We start from the raw sequence: 17410 nt of genomic DNA on the forward strand, positions 1-17410 counted from the left end.
TGCACTCTACATGGGGCTACCCTTGAAGAGTATCCGGAAGCTTCAGCTGGTCCAGAATGCAGCCACGCGGGCTATTTTTGGTGCCCCTAGAAGGGCGCATGTAACACCTTTGCTTCGTGAGCTGCACTGGATACCAGTTTGCTTCCGGGTCCAATTCAAGGTGTTGGTTATCACCTTTAAAGCCCTACATGGCATGGGACCGGGTTACCTGAGGGACTGCCTCTTCTCCGCTTCATCAGCCCGTCCCACCCAGTCATGTAGAGAGGGCATGCTGCGGACCCCGTCTGTAAGAGAATTCCATCTGGCGGGGTCCAGGAGGTGGGGCTTCTCTGCAGTGGCGCCCACCCTCTGGAACATCTTGCCCACGGAGGTGAGATTAGCCCCATCACTCCTAGCCTTCCAGAGGGAATTGAAGACCTGGCTCTGCCATCGGGCTTGGGGCAGGGAGGAGAATCGCCATACTCGGTGTTGGCTAGTGCCTTGAAGTACCCCTCCTACACAAGGACTGAACGAGACCATAGCCATCGGGATTTTATTATATTTAGTTTTTAAAATTGTTTTAAGTCTATATTTTATATTGGAATTTTATTAGTTATTGTTTTATGTTGTAAATGTTTTATGTTGTAAACCGCCCAGAGTCCCTCCGTTTGGAGGAGATGGGTGGTGACAAATTTGATTGATAAATAAACCAACCAACCAACCCAGAACAGACCCGCCTTGAGTTTTGGGGTTTATCTGTCTGGGTTTTCCCACGCTTCTTCAGTTTGGCAGGATTTTCTGTCTACAATAGCAGTTAAATAAAACAGTAGAGACTTTCTCGTCTCGGCATGGTCTTTGCTTAGCCAGAGCATTACCCTTAGGACAAATTAGTTTCAGTATTTTAAATACCTGACAATTGGTTTGCAAGAACAAAACATCCAAACTCATTATTTGAAAGGGCATACCAGTGATAAATATTACAGATGTGCAAAATCCAATAAATGTAGCATGATCAAGAAAGTTCAAAACATTTTCTGCCTTCTCCAGACCAGACCATTAATCCTCCTAGGATTATTTTCCTGAAAACCGCTGGACTCACCATAGAGAGAAACAGAACTATACAGTAGGTTTTGAACGTATCTACTTAATACTGATTTCATTTGCTTCCTCCACCATTTATAAAAATACAGTGTTGGCTTGGGAGTTTGCTAATTCTTTCCAGATTTTTAACAAATATGGAATTCAAAAGCAGCAATAGCATTAGAACCAGAAAGTCCAAATAGCAAATGCTTGGTTAAACTCCCAAGGAGCATTCTAGATAAATCATGCTGTTTTAAATTTTACAAAACTTTTACAAATCGCTTCAGTAGAACTAAGAGATTCAAGGCAATAACGTTATGAGAAGGTCAGCTTATCAACTATTCTTATATCCCACAATGGCAACTCTCAAGAGATGACATATTCAACATAAGCAGCAGCAAGGCCACAACTAGGGTCTGTGTCACCTGGGACAAACATGGATTCCACATCCATTTTGGTGCTGCCCCCAGCGCGGCGCCTGGGGCACATGCCCCACTTGCCCCACCCCAGTTGTGGCCCTGAGGAGAAGCACTAATTGAAGTAACTGTATTAAATTTTTCGTATTTTAATTATATCAAACTAATTAGCAAAAAAGCATGCATGCCCACAGCAACATTAACAATGTAAGGCAGCATCAACTTCAAGATAAAAAATAAATGGAAAAAAAGGCTTGGTGGAGAAAATCTGCCACTCCAGATACTAATAGGCATCTGTTAATTTCTGAAATGTTGATAGATCACACATTTCAACAATCCATTACTACAAATCAGACATAGATTTCTCCTTAAGTAGTAATTGTTTTAACCAGCCTGCATGCTAGGTAACTAGATAGTGAGATCTTTGGGACTTGTGTATTTAGCTGAGAGGCAAGCAGTGCTGCTTCTAGCATCTGATGTTATGAGGTCTTGAATTATCAAATCAGTCTCTAAACCATCTTCAAGGGCAGCTCCATAAAGCACACATTACAAAAGTCTACTTGGGAGTTTATCAGAGCATGGATTATTACTGACAAGCTACCCCTGTCCAGAGATAAACATAGTTGGAAAATCAGCTAGAGCTGGGGAAAGGTATTCCACAACCCTGTAGGGCTCTGTAAAGTGGAAACAAGACCCTCCACACTAGGTATCTGCTCCTTCATAATAAGCGCACAGCCCATATAAAGACCCGTATCCCTGATTTCAAGACCCAGGAACCAGAATTCACAGCACATCTGACCAATTTACTGGATATTATTCACCTTTTTTTGCCCACAACCACTTGCAGTTTCATCTGATCCTGATGAAAAAGATTAAGATGAATGTCATTAGCATATTGACAGCATCTACCCAAAGCTTGATGGTCACCCCCAACAGTGTCACATAAACATAAAATAATATAGGAAACAAGATGGATCTTGGTAGGATTCTACAACACAAATTGAAGAATAAAGGAAAAATTATTTTATTGCTTTCTGGAACCAGCATGTTAAGTTTTATTCCAGGCTCAAATTAAGAGCTGCTGTCATGAGTGAGGATGGCGAGCAGGGGGCTCCCATCCAGGCTGTAAAGCGCATGCGTAGTACTGAGGAATTAGGTGGCCATTCAGAGAGACACAGATCGGGCCCGCCTTAGTCTTTGGGGTTTATATGTCTGGGTTTTTCCCACGCTTCTTCAGTTTGTTAGGATTCTCTGTTACGTAGCAGTAATAAAACACTAGAGACTTGTTCCTTGTCTCAGCGTGGTTCCTAGCTGTTAGGACAGCTGCCCTCTAAAACAGACTTATATGGAATCGATGAGTGGTTGTTGTTTTTTTTGGTTCTGCAGAAGTATTTCAAATTCAGATACATATATTAATCTTACATAGATATCTATCAGGCATACTATTAGACAGCCATTATTCACTCAGTTGTGATACATTCTGGAATTTGTACATAAGTACCGTGGAAGATTAAGGTGTTCAACAACTGCCAGGAAAATAAGGAAGCTGTTTTGCCACAAAGAGAAATGGGAAAAGGGGCATTCCAAGTCTGTGAAATCACTTTCTTCTATCAACAAAATTAGAATCTTTAAAAGCTGTGCCCTTCCAGCACCAACAGTTGGTTTCGTTGGCATATTAACGAACTTCTCTGCTTCCAAACAAGCTTAAGGATCAAGGTTCTGTGATTTCCAAGAGGCATCTTCCAAAATAAAGATTTCTATTAGCCCTTTGCATGCTGTATTTTTAATACGGGTTTCTAATTACAGAGGTTATGTATAAGAATCACAATCTAATACAGAGTTTAATTCTGGAACACTGGACATAATCTGCATTCTCAGAGCTTTAAAAAAATATCAAACCCAACCAGTTTTAAATAAGCATTAACAAAGCAGTACAATCTCCAACAACATCAGGAGTCAAGGCAAGGGATGAGTGGTCGTATACAGCCCAGCCAGTATTCTGCCTGAAAGTAAGTCCTGCCTGAAGCACAGCACTAACATATGCTTCCTTCATGATCTTTCCTTCTCTCCTGGAAATATTTTCTCTGTTCCTCTATGGCTTTTTCCAACAACTGAAGGTTTATTCCTTCCACACATGTAAATACACGAGCCTTTAAAACCATCTCACCTGCAATATAAAAATGAATGACATTTTGAATTAAAGGATCTCTTAAAACCGTTTCATAGTCAATAATATAATCTAAAATAATTTTTTTCACTCAAGTCATACAAGAGATATCTGGAGACCAGCAACTTGCTTTTTTATGGACATCCAAAAACCTTGATTCAGTGGCAGTTCCACTCTTTTTTACTTCAGCACACAAAACACTTTACTTTGTAATATCTTTTTATACAGCTTCTTCTGGAAAACCATCTCCAAGTGGTTTACAAAATGAAAAATACACAATAAAGACAAAAAATTGAAAGGAATAGATCTTTAAAAGGTGGTAAAAAAAGGTGGTGGGAGAGAAAATTAATATGTGTAAGACCTAGATGATGAGATAGGTCTTCAAAAAGGGTCTAACAATTGGTATTTTACAAAGTACAGGTGAGAGAGCAGTCCAGACCACAGGAACAGAATAAGTGAGAAATCAAATTTTAAACTGGAGTGAAGATCCAAAAAGATCTGAATCCGTGATGTATATGTTGGTCATCCTATGTTTTCTCTGTTCTTTTCTCCTCTTTGGGAAACTATATACTGTCTAAAGCATTATAAGCAATTCTTTCTGCATCCATGCCCATATTCCAAAGGCCACAGAAGCTTAGCCAAGAATGTGCATGAAGTGGGAAGCCTCACTCAACTAGAACAAATAATGTAAAGTCAATAGAACACAAGGAGAACTGGAAGTGGCAAATATGCCTGGGCTACAAGTGATAAGCTTACAATAAATCTGTTCTACACTCAGAAAGGATATTTCTCATTTAACCTTTGAGCAGTCATTCAGCATCACAACAAATCTGAAAAGGAGTGACTTTTCTACTCCTTTTTTCTTAGCCTTCAAATTGAAATAAGTTCTTCAATAACAGCTGGCACAACATGAGGCTATGTATAGTAAGTAGACACTGTTCATTTCTGAAAACTTCAAGATACGCAAATACACAATAAATTAAAAGGTGTGTCTTATGTCCATATACTATACTTTTGAATGCAATCAAGAGGGATTAACGATATCAACAGTAATGAGTTGGTACAAAAGGGTAACATTATTCCCACTTGACCTCCTTTTCAGAAATCCATTTTACCAGCAGAGTGTATTGTCTAAACAATTATATCTGAATACCAAAGAGCTGCTACATTTTTATAGGGCCTTCTAACCAATAGACTATATCAAGTAAGTACGTTATACTGGTGGAACGGCAATCATCAAGAATTCCTCCTTCTTGTGCCTCCATCTTCTCCATGCCCACAGAATCTGTACCAGGAGACTGGGGGATTCTCTTGAGTGATTTGATTCATGAATGAAGCTTGGTGCATCAGGAAACACAGCTCAAAAAAGCCTCTTGCACAAGTGGAATTCTGTTTACGTAATATTATAAAAAGTTTGGTCTAGTGGTTAAGGCTCCAGGCTAGAAACCAGGAGACTGTGAGTTCTAGTCCCGCCTTAGGCATGAAAGCCAGATGGGTGACTTTGGGCCAGTCATTCTCTCTCAGCCCAACTCACCTCACAGGGTTATTGTTGTGGGGGAAATAGGAGGAGGAAGGAGTATTAGGTATGTTCCCCACCTTGAGTTACTTATAAAAATAATAAAGGTGAGATTTTAAAAAATCTAAAAAAAAATTAAGTGAAGCCCAGCATATGTACATTTTCTGAAGGAAAGTGAGTATCTTTTGTAGGTTTTTATTTTATGGCATAGATATTATATTTTTCTAGCACTCAAGACAGAATTGCCTAATATGCAATTAACCAAACTGCATACCTGCTGCTTTTACACTGGAAAGTGGTGGACTTTTGGGGAAGAAATGGCGAACTGAAGATGGCTCCACAAAAAGCGGAGCTGACAACAGTGGTGGAATGAAGAGCTGGAGAATAGAGCAGCTCTTCAATAATTCCTCTCTGGACAAGGAGAGGACTTGAGATCACCTAGTGCTCCAGAGAGCCGCTCCTCGCGAGGAGACCGCAAGACAGTGTCTCTGGTGGGTTTAGAACTCTGGGAGACGAGGGAATAGCCACCTTGCTCCAACCACAGTCGGCGCCTTTGAAAGGACACTGGGTTCACATACTTCCTTTTCTAATCACTTTCAGAAATTGCTTAACAACTGCTTTTCAGCTATTAGAAACCTTTAAATTGACAAGTTTTACAGCAACGGGTGAACTCTGGGGAAGAAATGGCGAACTGAAGATGGCTCTACTTGTTTATAGGTAAGAGACGGGATATGGGAAGAAGAGATCATTTGTTGTATTTTAAGAGAAGGTAATAAGTTACTAAAATAGTTTATAATTGTGATGATGGGGAAGTCATTTCATTATATATATTTCTTTTTCTTTACTATATTACTATTCTTTCTTTTCTATTTTTCTATTTTCTTTTTTTCTGCACCTTCTATTTTTTCTTTTTATTCTTTTCTTTTTTTTAGTTTGTATTAGTTTTTTTCGTATTTTCAATGAAATTACTCTTTTAAAAAATGGTGTTGGGCAGGCAGAGTATTTTAACCTTTCCCACCTTTTCCTTCCCACATTTCCCCTTCACAGCTGCTATTCTCTCACCTGAGATTCCAAAAGCATGTCTACAAAAGGAACAAAGGTCTCAAATCCCAGCCGGAGCAGAAAGAAGCAGGTGGGAGAAATACAGAACAAATTACAGGTGCTTTCTCCTAAACATTGTCTACTAGAAGTGACACTGTTAGACATACACTTGAGACAATGCCCCAGGAAGAAAGGGAAACTGGCTAGATTAATAGCAGTATCCAAGAGACACCTCACCAGCAGATCAATGCCTGAGATACCTGGCAGATACAATCTATGTGAACTTTAAGTATTGCAGTCACGTATTTGAATGCACTTCCACCATTAACGTATGAAGATGTGTCCTCTGCAATAAGTGAAGACAATGATGGGATCCTCCTTTTTATCCTGCCCCTGAGGCTCAGAAGCAGAACTCTGCTATGCAACGATTCCCCTCTATGGTATTCAGTGCCACTGCAGGGTGTCAGCCTTCCAAATTCCACAAGAAAATAATGAAACCTCTGCTGCTCATGTGCAGTAAGCTTGCAGTTTCTGGGGTTAAAAAGAATCAACTTATGGTAGTGTGATGAAGCCCAGCCTTGTTTAGTCTGGTATTTTAAAACTCTCCTCTGAGCTTTCCTACCCAAGGTAGCCATCTACCCCTACCCCAATCATGTCCCTGCCAGCTCCCCTTTGTGAATAAAGACCTACTAGGAGGAACTCTGACATTCAACTGTTGCGGTAATGGTTCCTCCCTTGCCTACATGCACCAATAATCACTGAGTAAGAAAAGCCAGAATGATATCCAAGCCTGGTCACAAGATGAAAACCACACTGGTCACTCTCCTGGACGACCTGTGTTGGGACTTGAATGGAGGGAATGCAACTACCCTAATCTTGCCAGATCTCTTAGCAGCTTTCAACAAGGTCAACCACAGTATTTTGGGTCACCTGCAAGTTTTGGGAGTGGATGGTGTTGTGTTGCTGTGGTTCTACTCGTTCCTAAGCAAGGGATTCTAATTGGTGGTTATGAGGAAAAAGAGGTCAAGCCCTTGGGCATGCCAGTATCAGCTGCCCTCAATCTCAATGCCTCCCCCCGCAAACCAATATTGTTTAACGTATGCATGAAGCCACTTTTCCAAGATATCTCTTGGTTCAGGGTGAGGTATCATCAGAATGCCTATGATACCCAGTTATACAGTTCTTTGCCGGGCCAAACACCAATATAGTGCAAGTCTGGACCTGGTGTCTGGAGTCTTCCAAGGCCTGGATAGGGAGAAACAGAGACTGAGTGCCTGTTAATTCAGAAGCCTAGCAATTCTGCGATTATCAATGTTGTCTCTGGCTAGGGTAGGGCATCCGCTAGCACAGCAGACCCACAATCTGTATTACTTTTTCCTGTTATAAAGCACCCTATGATAGATGGATGGGACGCGGTGGCGCTGCGGGTTAAACCACTGAGCTGCTGAGCTTGGGAAGGTTGGTGGTTTGAATCCGCGTGACGGGGTGAGTCCCGTTGCTAGTCCCAGCTCCTGCCAACCTAGCAGTTCGAAAACATGCAAATGTGAGTAGATTAATAGGTACCGCTTCGATGGGCAGGTAACAGCGTTCCGTTTAGTCATGCCGACCACATGACCACGGAAGTGTCTATGGACAAACGCCAGCTCTTCGGCTTTGAAACAGAGATGAGCACCGCCCCCTAGAGTCGGACACGACTGGACTTAATGTCAAGGGAAACCTTTACCTTTACCTTATGATAGTAGCACACTTTACCAGTAAAGTACGAATTGGGATATTTTTTGCTCTCCTCCTGAGTCTTGCACAGAGTCCTTAAGAATGGTTCTACTTGTTCATATTTATTGAGAGACTTTATTCCCGCAGAATTAAAAATCATAGATATCCTTACCCTCCTTGAATTCAGTTTCCCCCAGGACGATATACACAGACCCAAGCTGAGCCTGAAAGGGTTCTACAAAGTTTGTGCAAACTGGAATATAGTGCTGATCAGATGCATGCTGAGCTGTTAAGATGGCTTGAGAAATGGCCATATCATAAGAGTGAAGCCTGAAAGACAGAAATCCAGTTTCAGATATTGGTAATATGTAAGATACACACATTCATTTCCAGAAAACTGATAACACCATGTATATTGCATGGAGTGGGGGAAAGGAATGTTAATTAATATTAAATGTTAATTCATGTCAACATGGAGTCACCATGAGTGAGTTGGGTGGCTATATAAATTTGTTTAATAATAAATAATATTCAAAAGGTGCTTTAGCCATTTTTTTGGACTGTACCTAGACAGACATAAAGGTCAGACATTATATGACAGAAATAGAATATTTCATACATAATATCTGGGGAAAAAACAACAGTTTATATGCACACTATTTGAGGTCTAAATTGAAGGCATTATTGAAAAGGAATGCTTTCAAGCTAAGTCTAAATGCAGGAGCATATGCTGGTTAGAAGTAAGTCCTAAGCTAAACCCACATCATGTGCTAAATAAAACTGAATCATAGCTCAATGCAAAGCATGAACCCAGCCAAGTATAGTATATTCACTAACCCTATGTTAAGGAAACCACTGGTCTAATGTTTTAGCCATTATGAAGAATGCTTTTCTCCTATGGTCTTTATTTCTTTCCTCTCAAATCAAGTCTTCTTCAGTCTCTTATTCAGAAAAGGTCAACAGTCAACTCTGGATAATAGTTTAACATAAGAGGATCTAATTTCTTTTAATTTATCAATGCTCAGTACACTGACAACTCCACAATATCATTAAAGTTATTAGCCCAACAACATAGAAGCATTTCAATAAACAAACAAATTAATTCATATTCCAATAAGCCTGATTTGAGCTGAGCTTGACTATTGGGGAGTAGCAGTACTGGAAAACAGAGACTGGAAAACCATACATTATTTTTCATGCTAGAAAAATAATAGGTTAATCCTATCATGTTTACTCAGAAGTAACTCAGTTCAATGGGATTTTACTCCCATATAAACATGCACAGGACTATAGCCTAAAATAGACCCTAGCTCCCAGACCGGTATTTCTCAACCTTGGCGATTTTCAGATGTGTGGACTTCAACTCCCAGAATTTCGGTGCTGGGCTAGAAACCAGGAGGCTGTGAGTTCTAGTCCTCCCTTAGGCATGAAAGGCAGATGGGTGACCTTGGGCCAGTCACTCTCTCTCAGCCCAACTCACCTCACAGGGTTGTTGTTGAGGGGAAAATAGGAGGAGGAAGGAGTATTAGCTATGTTCACTGCCTTATTTATAAAAATAAAGGCGGGATAAAAATTAATTAAATAGATATTTGATTCTGGCTCTCCACTTTACCACAAGATATCTATTAACAACTGGAAAGGAAAGGAAAAAACAAAACAAGTATTTCCCAATGATGGGAGGAAATCAGATCAATGACATTATCTCTAATAGCAGTTACAGAGACTATAGTATAGACCAATGTTTCTCAACCTTAGCAACTTTAAGATGTGTGGACAATGCTGCCTGGGGAATTCTGGGAGTTGAAGTCCACACATCTTAAAGCTGCTCAGGTTGAAAAAACCTGGTTTAGACAGATATTGCAGTAACAGAGAATATAAACAGATATTGACCAAACTGAACACAAATTTTTAAGTGGACCTACACTGACCTGCCAAATGTTCTCAGGGCTTTCCCTTCTGGGACTGATTTAGAGTTTATTTCCCAAGGAAAATGATACATTCCAGCATCTGGAAGCATTGTGTAGAATGGCTCACAAAAGCAGATCCTACAAACAAGATTAAAGAGATAACCTTCCATTTTCAGAGATCTCAAATATTTTTCTGGTCTGAATATTTATCCTGCTATAAAGGTAAGTAGCTTTCTATTGTTCCATTATGTTAGAGCACCCCCTTTTCTAAAACGTAACAGTTTAATCAGAAACTATAATTAAATAACCCTAATCAACATTTATGGACTTTTTGCTACTCTTTTTGCTTTGCTCAACACCCTCTGATTCCCAGTTTCCTCGTTCTCCTGGGCTTCTTTTTCTTGGCCCCTTTCCAAGTCCCAGTGGCTAAAGAGAAGAGAATCGTGCTTAATCTACCACAGATCTAAAAACAGCCAGCTGGAAGCCTGACTGTAGTCTTAACCTTAAACGCATACCAGCGGCGGCGAAGAAAACCTTAGTTCAGCCGAGTTAATATTTTCTTTACAATCTGGGAAGTTAGAAGCACTCCTCTCAGATATTTCTCTGCAAACAACAAGGCCAATACAGGAATGCTCCAGGACTGAACTATCACACGCTCCAACACGTGATGCACGCGTAAAGCGAAACTTTTGGGTGGGTAGCCCTGAATAGCTAGAATTGTACGCAAACAGATACCTGGACCGAAAACAACGGGCAATACGAGCAACCAAAGCCCTGGTTTCAAAAGGACGCCCGGTGCATATTTCTGCGAAATTAAACGTCGATGGTGCAGATTAAACATTTGCATAAAACCGCTGGATTCTTTTTCTTTCCAGTTCCCGCCTAGCGACGCGTAATCCCACACCTCGTACCGAAGCCTCCCGCTGGAAGCTCCGCACGCAGGACGAAACTCCTCCGCAGAGTCACGCGGATGGCAAGCGACCTCCTATTGGACCGCCGGGCCGTCACGTGATGGATCGGGTGGGGATCCCTTTCCCCAGTCCGGAAGCTTTTCTGGAGTCTCCTGGCGGTTGTTTCTCGTGCCGGTCGTGGAGGAGTCAGGGCCGCGAGCATGAACCCGGATCTGCGAAAGGAGCGGGAGGCGGCTTCTTTCAAGGCGGAGCTGCTGACCAACATCTTGGACGGGGGTGCCGACCGGACCCGGCGCCGCAAGGAAATCGGTGAGAGCGGGCGGGATGGGACTGAGAGAAAGCCGCAGCCCTTGTGCGTGTGCCGCCTTTCCGCTCCCGGTTCAGCTACAGGCCGTAGCTACAAATGCGGATTCTTCTCCTTCAAGAACTTTACCATCATTTTATCCATGTATGTTTGCATTTGGGCAAACGTCACCTTGAAAGGGAGCGCCTTCTTTCCCCAATTTTTGGATGATGCTTGCAGGTAGTGTCTCAGGATCCATTTTAGAAAGAGGCATTCCCGTCCGGGTAGCAGAAGGACATTTTTCTTCCAAGCTAGCGCCCGCCGTACACAAGATGTATTAGTACTTCTAAAGCCTAATTTACCTGATGCCTGTTTAATGACCGAAAGGATTAATCTAACTAGGTCACCAACCAGGGGCTGCAGGCTCTAGGCTTCACTTCATGCGATGTCAGACTTCAGCCATAAATCTTCCAGTCTGTACCTTATTCTCCTGCCGGTTCAAATAGGAGACCTAAAGGACTGTTTCAAGGTAACACAGCACAGGGAATTCCACAGCTGGAAGATGCTGTGAGAAGAGATGGCTTTTAGGGGTAAAATAGTTCTTACATCCTGCTGTATGCTGATCATATTGCACTTTTTTGTACTCGGTTAATTGATTTGTATCATCTAATGTAACATGACAAATGATGACATGCTTGAAATCCTCATCAAATAACAGCATAGGTATTTTTTTTCTTTGCCATTCTTCAGTTTTTCCTAAAGATAGGAAGGTAGCTCATTTGTATTAGTTGTACTTCCTTCTCTAGATTTCCTGAATACAGCTTGAATTATGTTAACAATGAGCTGTGCTAAATTATAAAAGTGGCTACTAGAATGATAGCAGCAGATAAAAATGTTTAATATATTTCATATATCATACAGATTTGTTTAAATAAGAAACATCCTCTTGTTTACTAGGATATAGCCTTATATCTTGTTTTTTGAAGATAACTCTGAACACTGAATATCTCTTCTTCCCGCAGAAGCTATTGTTGCAAATGAAGTCAGCTTCAAGAATGAAGATGTAAATTTCCTCTCCCGCAGCCAGCGCTATGAAGTAGCTATAAAAAAGAGTGCTCTTATGGTGTTGAAACTCAGAGAATATGGGATTGCAGACCCTGAGGAGATCTACTGGTTTAAAAGGTACTCCTGTTCATTATTGGGTACATGAAAACTACTTTGTCCTATAAATCTAAGGAATAGTCATGCTTAATTCATTATATGGATCTTCTGAAAAATGCAGACTCATTAGAAGTCTTCAATTAGCAACGCTTCCCTGAATAACGTTTTCTGGAAAGCCTACGCAACCTCAGTTCTCTTTATTATAACAGTGGAAACTGGATATACAGTATGTACTGTAACATTCCCAAAGGCTAGAAACACTGTTACATTTTAACCATGCAAGATAATGTTGCTTTCTTTTGAAGTACTTATGTCAGCTAAAGCCGTGCTATGTTGACATTAATGACAGTTTTCTAGCTTGTCTTCTCCTCTGTCATGCCTTTTTGTTTTCTTCCCTTTATATCATGTCACAGAAAACTTCCAGTACTGAAATAATTTTGCTGTTTTAAGCCTGATGATTTTCCATTCATCTCTGCTAGAGAGCCAGTAGAAGTAATCAGTGGAATGAACTTGGTTCCAGAGATAATTCACAACTTGGAAGTTATCCAGCCAGCTGTGAACTTAACTCTAATTGTTGATCTTTGAACACTTGGTTTAATAATTGTTTGGAAGAGGTCCTTGCATGTTCAAGAATAAACATTAGTTTGGTGGACCAGTTCTTTCACTGAAATTGCAGCGGCCTTACTATATGTACTTGATAGGAAAATGGTAGTTTTTCCCTCTATGGATTTGGGGCAGGAGTTTATCTTACTTGTACCGAAAAATGCTGTTGAAAACAAAGTGCTACTGCTTAAAGAAAGTGACTGCAAGCATCCCTGCTGAAGGCATGAATGCCTTTGAATGCTGGCATGACATGGAAGGAGAGAATTTCATCTTCCAGCTTGCATGGCAACTTTAACTTTTCTTTGTAATGCTTGTACTGCTTAATGAAGGCATTCTGTCGCACATGCTCATCCTTTAAATGCGGAGGGGAACAAGAGGAGGGTGACTTTAAAGAGTGAAATATTGATACCCCAATATTGATTGATACCCCAAATATTGATACCTCTTCCCTATTTTGACTATGGCTTACACAGAGTAGGCTGGGCTGAACAAATTATCCCCAGGTAGCAGTATTTTTCTGGGAATAATTTAGCTGAGTTTACTGCAATGTAATACATAGTTTTATGCGTGCTGAGTCCAGATTTCTGTATTATCTCTTTCTCTGTGAGTGTATGTTTAAGTACATCCAGGGGAGGGGAGGGAGTATGAGCAAATTATTGGGGGGGGGGGAGTCGATGGGGTTTTTTATATTGTGGATTTTAATTTTGTGAGCCACCCAGAGTCACTGTGTGTGAATTGGGCGGCCATATAAATTTGTTAAATAAATTAATTTTACAAAAAAAGGTGCCTTATTTTACAAACAGTTAATTTTATTAGTAATTGTTAATGCAACTACTATTACCAATATCACTTCTTTTTTTGTCTTGCCTTTTTTGTTATGTGGCCCCTGACCAATGCTTGTGTACACATATGCACACTTACATAAAGGTGGGTTACACACAGACATTTATTGGGGGGGAAACACCTTTGGATTGGTTTCAGTGAGACCTGGCAACCATAGATGACAAGGATGGGAAGTTGGGCAGCAACTTCCCCTGTGTTTCTAATCTTTCTTTTCCTGTTTAATTTTTCCTTTTGGGGGAGCTGTCTTAAATTCATAGTCTCCCTTTGGGGAAAATGCAATAAATCTCTCTGGACTTACTGTAACTTTTATGTAACATTTTTGTGAAGGATAGATTTGCTATCATGTTGCAGTGCAATCATAGCTCAGTTCTTTGATACAACTATCTAGTTTCCAAAAGCAACAGCTCTTTTAATATAAAGCAGCAATGATCAATCCTATAAAGCAGATCTGAGTGTGGCATTTAGCAAGCTCAAGTCTTTTAGCAGTCATATCCTTCTGAACTGGACTACCACTCTATTTCTTAATCCAACATTTAGGTTTACCCTGACATTCTCCTACAGTGTTTTCTAAATGTAAGGTTAAAGTTAGCTATTGGAAGGTCAGAGTGAAATGTTCCTTTTGTTATTTGTTGATAAAAATGACATAATAAACAGGCCTACGTTGAAAATAAATCAAGATAAGTGGAATATGAGTATTTACCACATTATCTTTTCTTGGGTAAAGAAAGATCTTATTGAATAGACAAATCTTGGTGCTATTTTTTTCACGCAGGGTATGCCCCTGGAAATTTTTGGTAGGGGTTCAGGATTATTTGCCAATTAGCTGTTAATTGCCCTATGTTCCTGGAGTAAGAGTGCTACTTTACATTGATAGCTTCTTCCATATTTTGTAGCACTATACCTTAATAACAAGTAATGGTAGGAAAGAACAGGAGGCAGAATTTGTCCACAAGTAGCTGTGTGTCCTTCTGGCACTACCTGCTCATGTATTGTTGGTAACAGCAAATTGGATTAGATCCAGAAAAGTGGTAATTATTGTGTTTTTAAGGAAAAAAATCTGTAAGTAAAATCATGCAGTTCTGCCTATAAAAGGGCTTCTCAACCTCAGCAGCTTTAAGATGTGTGGACTTCAAATCCCAGAATTTCCTAGCCAGCATGCTGAAGTCCACACATCTTAAAGCTGCTGAGATTGAGAAACACTAGGCTATAAGTACACACACACACCCCATGTGATAGTGTGAACAGCTGGTCTGACAGGTTTTGTGGCCAGAAGGCTCTATTAAGAGGATGACTAACTAGATAGTTCCTGTGTTGCAGCACAATATAGAGCAGATCTGATTTTTTTTTTTTACTATGCAAGGTTAACTCTGTATAAAGGTGGCATGCCAGTAGAAGAAAATATCTAGCTCAGGGTTGAACTGTGGAGTCCTTGGTGCTCTCTGAGTTTGGTTGTTTGCTTGCCGATGTTTCGTTGCCCAATTAGGCAACATCTTCAGTGCTAGAAGGGAGTGGGGTTTAGTTCTTTGGTGGAGGTTTGCCTACATGCAGATTTCATTATACCTGTGCCCTTTCCAATCAAGATAAAGTGATTGGCTGGTAAATGCCTTTGTGGGCTTTTTTGTGCAGAAAAAGTAGATTTTGGCTGTTGCATCCCAAGATCTTCAAACTGTTCCCACAGCAGCTAAAATACCATGCTGGTTTTGTATAATGCATTGTAACCGAGTGGTTGGCTTTAGCAGTCAGGGGAGGTTTCTTCTCTCGTCTTCCTGCTCTCTTTCACTCCACCTGCCCTTAAAGGCTTTTCCTTGATTAAAAAAACCAAGATAGCAGTGTTCATTCAGAATAAACAAGGAAGGAAAGAAAGAAACCTGTTCATAACAAATTTATGTGTGCATGAATACATTTTCTTGCAGTGAAAATTCCTCTTACAAAAATTTAAAGAAACAGCAGGTGCAAAGATAAAAGTTTCCAGTTTTACAAAGTGGTGGCAGTTTTTCTAGTTGCCTGCAAGAGCTCTTGATGCCTTGCAGAAAAACCCCAGTACTGAATTTCAAGAGCTGCTCAACAGAATAAGGAATAATTGAAATGCTGATAACGATTCTGATTCCATTTGTCCAATGGGAATTAGAGGTCATGCAGTGCTGTTCTTAATTTCATTTGCTATTACAAGTATTGGAAAGTACCCACTCTCTAATACTCTCAGTTTCAACCAGCGTCCAGTTAAAGGATGTACTCCTTAGCATATGCAGAGTGCCAAAAGAGTGACTGAGTAGCAGTGGAACCCATTCCAAAAGATGATCACAGTTGTCTCGGATGCATAGTACAACTTAGCCCAACAATCAACAAATGCTGACAGACATTCATTACAAATATATCAAGAAAGACTTTGAATAGGAAAACCTCACTTCTAATTAAGCCTCATCTTGAAGAGAGAGAAAGACAAGAAAGAGAGAAATAGGATGGTTCCTGGTCTCTTAAACACACAGTGGGCCAGCTCCTGCTGTTTCTCAGGAAGGTAAAACCTAACAGATTTGCATCAAATCATTTTTTTTTTAATTTAGGGAATGGCTTGGACACTATGAGATTTGTATTGTGTTAGCTGTTATTCTGGAAGATACCCAGGTTGAGATTCATGTCTTATTCTGCCTCTTAATAGAGAGGATAGCCATAGTTGGCACGAGACAAGCTGTAGGTATACGACCTATCTGTGTTCATGATTATTTAAACATCTTTGTTCTTTCCCACTCTCAGCAATTCTCCACCTGACAAGGCTTAGTTGAAATCATCATAATAACCATAATAAGTGGCTGGGGTCACACATCATGTTGAACATACCTGTTGTTTTGGCCCACTATGTGGACCACTGTGATGTATGGCTTAGTTTTGTGTATAAATGCAGCCGTTGGAAGTATTTAAATGTTACGGCTGTCCATAGGTTGGGCTAATTAGGAGTAACAGAAACAGCTTAGGTGCTGTTTTAAGGAAATCTGATTAGTACTCAGATAAGAGACTGTCAAGAAATCCCAGGGCTGTAGACTAGATTGGGAAGTTGAAAAAAGCATCCCCAAAGAAGGCTGAGGCAATACCCAGAAAAATACATGGATATGACCATATAGTCACTAAGAGTCAAGGTTGGCTTGAGATTTTCTTTACCTTGATGGGAGGAGGAGCAGTGTGAGACCCCCTCAGTAGCTATTACCACCAGTTTCCCTAATGCTTCCACAGCTCTAAATTAAAATTAACCAAGGGAGGGAAAGGCATGCAAGCATGGCTCCTGGAATTCCTTCCAACCTTTTTACCAGTGGTATTTTCTTCCCTGTAACAAAATAATAAGTTTTATCCGAGTCTGCACAAATGCTTTTGCTATAAGAACACATCAGGGTATATGCATATGCATTACCTCTGTGTGCTTGGCTGCGTGCGTGTCTGTAAGAGTCTAACTGGGGCAGGTATGTATGTGTTGTCTCTGTGTTTCTGCTCTTCCCTCACTTTGCCTTTGTGCATGTTTGGGTAGATGGGAAACATGAGCGGCCTCCACATGGTCCATTCTGGGTCACATGACCAAGAGGGAGAAAGGAGGAAGAGTTGAAATGGAGCAGCAGCAGTCTGAGCTGATGCCCAGTTGGCTTTTGCATAGGGATGAACTGCAGGATTTTTCTGGATTTTTTTTTTCACTGCCTCAGCCAGATCCAATCCATTATATATTTATATAATTTGCAGCAGTGCTTCCCAAACCTGGGTAAATTACCCAAAATTGGGTAAAAGTGGTTTTTCTTTGGGTAACAACACA

The 17410-nt window shown here is 40.5% G+C and overlaps 2 protein-coding genes across 3 annotated transcripts in view; one reads left to right on the forward strand and one right to left on the reverse strand.

Annotated features, from left to right (window-relative positions):
• Window positions 1-2802: 2802 nt before the first annotated feature.
• On the reverse strand, window positions 2803-10721 carry TEN1 (TEN1 subunit of CST complex). Its single transcript, XM_063293053.1, has 4 exons — window positions 10555-10721; window positions 9841-9957; window positions 8085-8242; window positions 2803-3642 (listed from the first exon to the last, which is right to left on the reverse strand). Exons 2-4 carry the CDS (start codon window positions 9927-9929, stop codon window positions 3509-3511), a joined length of 381 nt encoding a protein of 126 aa, XP_063149123.1. The 5' UTR covers window positions 9930-9957; window positions 10555-10721; the 3' UTR covers window positions 2803-3508.
• A 125-nt stretch (window positions 10722-10846) lies between these two features.
• ACOX1 (acyl-CoA oxidase 1) overlaps window positions 10847-17410 on the forward strand; it is a 28430-nt gene continuing 21866 nt past the window's right edge. For both annotated transcript variants that reach the window (XM_063293055.1, XM_063293054.1), the window contains exons 1-2: window positions 10847-11039; window positions 12036-12195. In XM_063293055.1, the coding sequence (XP_063149125.1) occupies window positions 10931-11039; window positions 12036-12195 (269 nt within the window). In that variant the 5' untranslated portion in view covers window positions 10847-10930. The remainder of the gene's footprint in view (window positions 11040-12035; window positions 12196-17410) is intronic.

The sequence above is a fragment of the Candoia aspera genome, chromosome 2, assembly GCF_035149785.1.
Source record: "Candoia aspera isolate rCanAsp1 chromosome 2, rCanAsp1.hap2, whole genome shotgun sequence".
Lineage (NCBI taxonomy): Eukaryota > Metazoa > Chordata > Lepidosauria > Squamata > Boidae > Candoia > Candoia aspera.

Bases quoted from the DNA above. Each gene is read 5' to 3' on its own strand.
- TEN1 (XM_063293053.1), bottom strand. From the start codon at position 9,929: ATGCTTCCAGATGCTGGAATGTATCATTTTCCTTGGGAAATAAACTCT. The intron at 8,243-9,840 runs GTCAGTGTAGGT...TCTGTCTTTCAG, and splicing joins GCCCTGAGAACATTTGGCAG to GCTTCACTCTTATGATATGG. The intron at 3,643-8,084 runs GTAAGGATATCT...TTTATATTGCAG, and splicing joins GGAAACTGAATTCAAGGAGG to GTGAGATGGTTTTAAAGGCT.